Source organism: Urocitellus parryii, chromosome 5, assembly GCF_045843805.1.
Source record: "Urocitellus parryii isolate mUroPar1 chromosome 5, mUroPar1.hap1, whole genome shotgun sequence".
Lineage (NCBI taxonomy): Eukaryota > Metazoa > Chordata > Mammalia > Rodentia > Sciuridae > Urocitellus > Urocitellus parryii.
In genome coordinates, this window is record NC_135535.1 from 94,958,808 (window position 1) to 94,963,547 (window position 4,740).

The following is a 4,740-nucleotide window of genomic DNA, read 5'->3' on the forward strand; positions in this document are numbered from 1 at the left end:
AAATTGATACCGTGTCACCAGGGCCACACTTCAAAGGGAAGTTACTCCATCTTTTGAAAATTATGTCCAGAAACAACTTCCTAACCGAAACCAGCTCAGCCCCATGATTCTCCTTATAGCTTAGTCTTGATCGCTTACAAATGGCTGAAGCCTTGGAAACGGGAAGTAAAATGCCAGAGTAGGCCGCACCGCACCTAGTCCGCCTCTCCTTTGCCTTAATGCAAGTAGGGGAGATCCCAACCCTGCCATCTCCAGACCACTGGAACCCTCTGGGTTACCCTCATCCTCCCTCAACGCCTCGAGGGGGATCTATCTGCGGATCCGAGCGTTCGGAGGGGCTCCAGCCGACTGACCAGTACCTGCTCCAGAGGTTTCCGGTCGCGCCCCCACCCCCCACCCCGGGGTCATCCGGTAGGTCCCGCGACTACACAGCTCTCTCGACTACTGGATTTTCACCGACTTTATTGGCTCCCGACTCCGGCGGGCTCCTCACTGCCCCTCTCCCCGCTAGATCGTACTGGCCCTCCATGACATTCAGCACAATCAAAAACACTGCGGGACCGCTCTGGAAAGAGCCTCTGCTGGGGAAGTCAGCTTTCCCATGGTGGCGTCAGGGTCACTTGCTCTTCACCTTCTGACTCTCGGTCTTCTTGGGCAGCAACACAGCCTGGATGTTGGGCAGGACGCCGCCCTGAGCGATGGTCACTTTCCCCAGCAGCTTGTTTAGTTCCTCGTCGTTGCGGATGGCCAGCTGCAGGTGGCGAGGGATTATCCTAGTCTTCTTATTGTCACGCGCCGCGTTGCCAGCCAACTCCAGGATCTCGGCCGTCAGGTACTCCAACACCGCCGCCAGGTACACGGGCGCCCCAGCGCCTACTCGCTCCGCGTAGTTACCTTTGCGCAGTAGTCTATGCACTCGGCCCACCGGGAACTGCAGGCCCGCGCGGGAGGAGCGGGATTTGGCTTTTGCCCGCACTTTCCCACCCTGCTTTCCACGACCGGACATGTTCACTTCTCGCCTGAAACTCCAGTGAGGGAAATCACACCAGCAGGATCGCTATGGGAATGCAGCCTACCACACCGAACTGCCTCTAGAAACTCTCGGTGGCCACTAGGCAACGCCTTCCTATTGGGCGCCCCGGCTCTGCGGGCCAATGACAGACGGAGTCCGCGCCCAACTAGAGAGCTGGCAAAGGAAACGCCTGCGCCGACTTCCTCCAATCAGAAGCGCAAACTTCTAGTCCTCATTTACATAGCCGCTCATACTAATACCCCTGGGCCTGAAAGCACCGCTGCAGCGGGCCTGAATGTGCTCAGTGGATGCTGAGTTTTTAACATTCACGCTTGCTCCCAGGAAGAGAAACCCTTAATAAATAAGATAACTTAGGCTGGGGATATAGTTTAGTTAGTAGAGTGCTTGCCTCGCATGCACAAGGCCCTGGGTTCAATCCCCAGCACCTAAATAACACGATTGGAAACAAAAAGAATCCGAAAGATGTCAAGTTCCTGTGTTCTCTAGGTGGATTTTCTCGTGTAATAATTCAGCATTTTTAAGTTGTCATCTGACTCCAAAGCCCGTGCTTGTGATAACACTGCTCCTGCAGCGAAATCACAGACTCTAGCCGAATTCTGCCTGCCCAGTACCGGGTAGGTTGCCTCTTCCTTTATACCAGCACCTTGCTTCCTTTTACCCAACAGTCTGGGGAGCTGGCTCCAAAAGAGGCTTTGTTAGTAGTTGGACATATGAACCTTCGTAATTAAACCAGTGAACACTGGTCTTCCCTCAAAGTTCTGCCGCTCACAGGCAGCCAGTCTTACCCTTCTGAGGCTCTGAAACTAAGAGTGATAGATAAGACAGAAGTGCTTTCTGTACTGGTGGGATAGGAAGAGCCACTGGATTTCATGCAAGAGATGCAAGCACAGTTCAGTTGCTGAGGCTTAAAGTCTTGGCCTTGGCTTGCTTTCTGTAGGTCCCAACACCTGGGCTCACGTCTTGATGAACTCCGGCCGGATCTACCCAATCTCAGACAATAACATTTGAAACAACGTAAGGGTGGGTTTTTGTTTTCATTACAAATTACTTTCTACTAATTATTAAGGTACTTTCATTTACCTTAACATTTGTTACATTTTATAATTACATGGCTATGTAATATTAAACACTTGTATATTAAAATAAAATTTATGTGGATTTTAGCATCCATGTAAAAGTGAAACAAATGTGACTATTCATTGTCCTACTAAAGATTTTTATTTCGTTGAAATAATGTTTACGTGTATTTATGTATATGTACCTTACTGGCAAACACGTGTTTTTGAAACTGAGAATATTGTCAAGGTTGAGGCCGTCATCCTGCACCAGACTGCCACCTCCAAATCCTGGTTTTACCACTTATCTTTCATAGTTATTTAAACTCTATACCCATCTCATAGTGTTTTGAAGTTTAAATACATCAGTGAGCATCCAATAACTGTGTGCTAAATTAAAACACATACACATCTGATGCAGATTCAACAAGATGTTCCTGGAATGCATTCTGTAAACTAGCATAAATTTTTGCCTGTATCATGGGAAATTTTAAACAAAATTTAAAAAAATTACTGTGGCATTCCTTTTATTTTAGTAAAAGAATTCTAACTTGAGTCAAGGCTTTACAATCAGGTTGTTTAATTTAACCACTCAGGATTTTTCCCTATCATACAGGCAGTGTTTTCAAGTCTCTTTTAATTCATCTTTTAAGGAGAGAGAGAGAGAACCATCAAAATATTTTCACTGTAGTATTTTTAAAAAGATAACACGAGTATCTGTAAAGTAATTGCTATAAGATGTAAAGTGTTTCTAGTTTTATTTATTTTCACTAGTTCATAAGCATAAGCTTATGGTATCATAAGCATAAGCATTCCGTTTGGAAAACAATAAACAAACAACAGAATTAGCCGGAGCTGAGAAGAAGGGACAGTCAGAGTCAGAGAACAAGCAAGCATAGAATCCGTCTGCTTTTTATCTAAGCGGTGAGAAAGGGCAATACAAATTCTATTATCTTATATTGTTTAAACCTTCAAATATAACACTGTGAATCCGTCTTCAAATTCATGGCAAATTTTTCAAAAATATTTTTAAAAACTAAAAAAAGCAAACAAAAGGAAATCGGCTTTATTTTGCTAACTACTTTTCTAAAATGGCAGTGATTAAAAGAAAGCTTCAAAGGCGGGGCCTGGAGCCCCTCCCACTTCCCTGAGGTCTTCAAACAGGTCCGCTACAAGGAAATATAAACTCCAACCGTGACTCAGACCTGCTCACTGCTGCTCTTCTAGTTTGACTGTGCTGTAGTGCTTTTGAGATGTCTGGACGCGGGAAAGGAGGCAAAGGGCTTGGGAAAGGAGGCGCCAAGCGCCACCGGAAGGTCTTGCGAGATAACATCCAAGGCATTACGAAGCCAGCTATTCGCCGCCTGGCCCGTCGTGGGGGCGTCAAGCGCATCTCTGGGCTGATATACGAAGAGACCCGAGGAGTCCTCAAAGTTTTTCTGGAGAACGTGATTCGCGATGCGGTGACTTACACGGAGCATGCTAAACGCAAGACAGTGACCGCCATGGACGTGGTCTACGCTCTGAAACGCCAGGGCCGCACTCTGTACGGCTTTGGCGGTTGAGCTGTCTCCACAGCGCCCCCTCCACTCAAAGGCCCTTTTCAGGGCCCCAAAACGTCAAGAAAAGAGCTGTAAACACCACCCTGCAAGCATCAGGTTGGGTACGGTAGAGCGGTGTCTTAGATATGGGACGTTTGCAGCGGAGGCAATTGCTCTGGGTTAGGTGTGACATAAGTTGGCCAAAAGCATTAAGTCTATGGGCTGGGGTCCCCTCTGCCTTGGACAGCCTGGGAAGTGACTCCTGGGGGGGGCGCCACAGGCAACTTGAGCGTAGACGTCCACGTTAGCAGACCTATGTCTTAAGAGCAGTTAAGCTCTTGGCGCCTCAATCCTCCCTCCCAGGGTATATATAGTGGTTGGTATGTAAATAAGGGTGAGCCGACTTGCCCCTTCCCATTGGATAGAAGCATCTGGCGTCAGGGGCGGGTTCTCGCGTTGTAACCCACCGGGTAGGCGCAGAGGCGAGTGGTCGCGGTGTATTACGGGAAGAAGCCGCCATAACCTTTCAGCGCCAGATGCCACTCGGGTGTGGCGCGTTAAGAGTCTTTCCGGGCGTGAATGTTTTATTCCTTTGCTGAAGTTTAGAGTGAGAGGTGACCTAGCACAGCTAGATGTTAGGCGGCAAAGCGAGGCGAAACCCAAGACCCGGCCGAAGTTCGGGAGTCTCTGCAGTTCCCTTGGGTTAGCTGCATTGTAAAGTCAGCTGCACGGCGGGTGGGGGTCCTAGAGCGGGCGGGCGCCACGTCTCCTGCGGGCAAGAAAATCCAGGTCTTCTCCACCTGTACTGAAGTTGCCGGGAGTCCGAGGCCACCATGTGCTAGTGGTCAGAACCGCTCAGGAGATTGTCACACGCGACCCATTACCGATAGGAGACAAGCCCAGGATTTTGATTGAACTCTTTGCTAAGAGTCTCTCGCGGTGCTCTAGAAGGAGGTGGGCGAGAGAGCTCTGTAGTGGTGTGATCCTGCCGTGTGACCACGCAGTGCAGCCGGTAAAGGGGTGGCCTGTTGAGGCCGCTCTATCTAGGCTAGGAAAGGGCTGAGCACCCGGAGAACTGCAGACGTAAGGGCCAGCAGGGGCCGCTAGTAAG

At 49.0% G+C, this 4,740-nt stretch overlaps 2 protein-coding genes across 2 annotated transcripts; one reads left to right on the forward strand and one right to left on the reverse strand.

The window, feature by feature from the left end:
• Positions 1–445: 445 nt before the first annotated feature.
• Positions 446–1,092, reverse strand: H2aj (H2A.J histone). Its single transcript, XM_026414169.2, has one exon. It carries the CDS (start codon positions 1,004–1,006, stop codon positions 617–619), a length of 390 nt encoding a protein of 129 aa, XP_026269954.1. The 5' UTR covers positions 1,007–1,092; the 3' UTR covers positions 446–616.
• Positions 1,093–3,332: 2,240 nt separating this feature from the next.
• On the forward strand, positions 3,333–3,774 carry H4c16 (H4 histone 16). The gene has a single exon (XM_026414175.2). The coding sequence runs from the start codon at positions 3,342–3,344 to the stop codon at positions 3,651–3,653; it is 312 nt and encodes a 103-aa protein (XP_026269960.1). The 5' UTR covers positions 3,333–3,341; the 3' UTR covers positions 3,654–3,774.
• Positions 3,775–4,740: the final 966 nt, after the last annotated feature.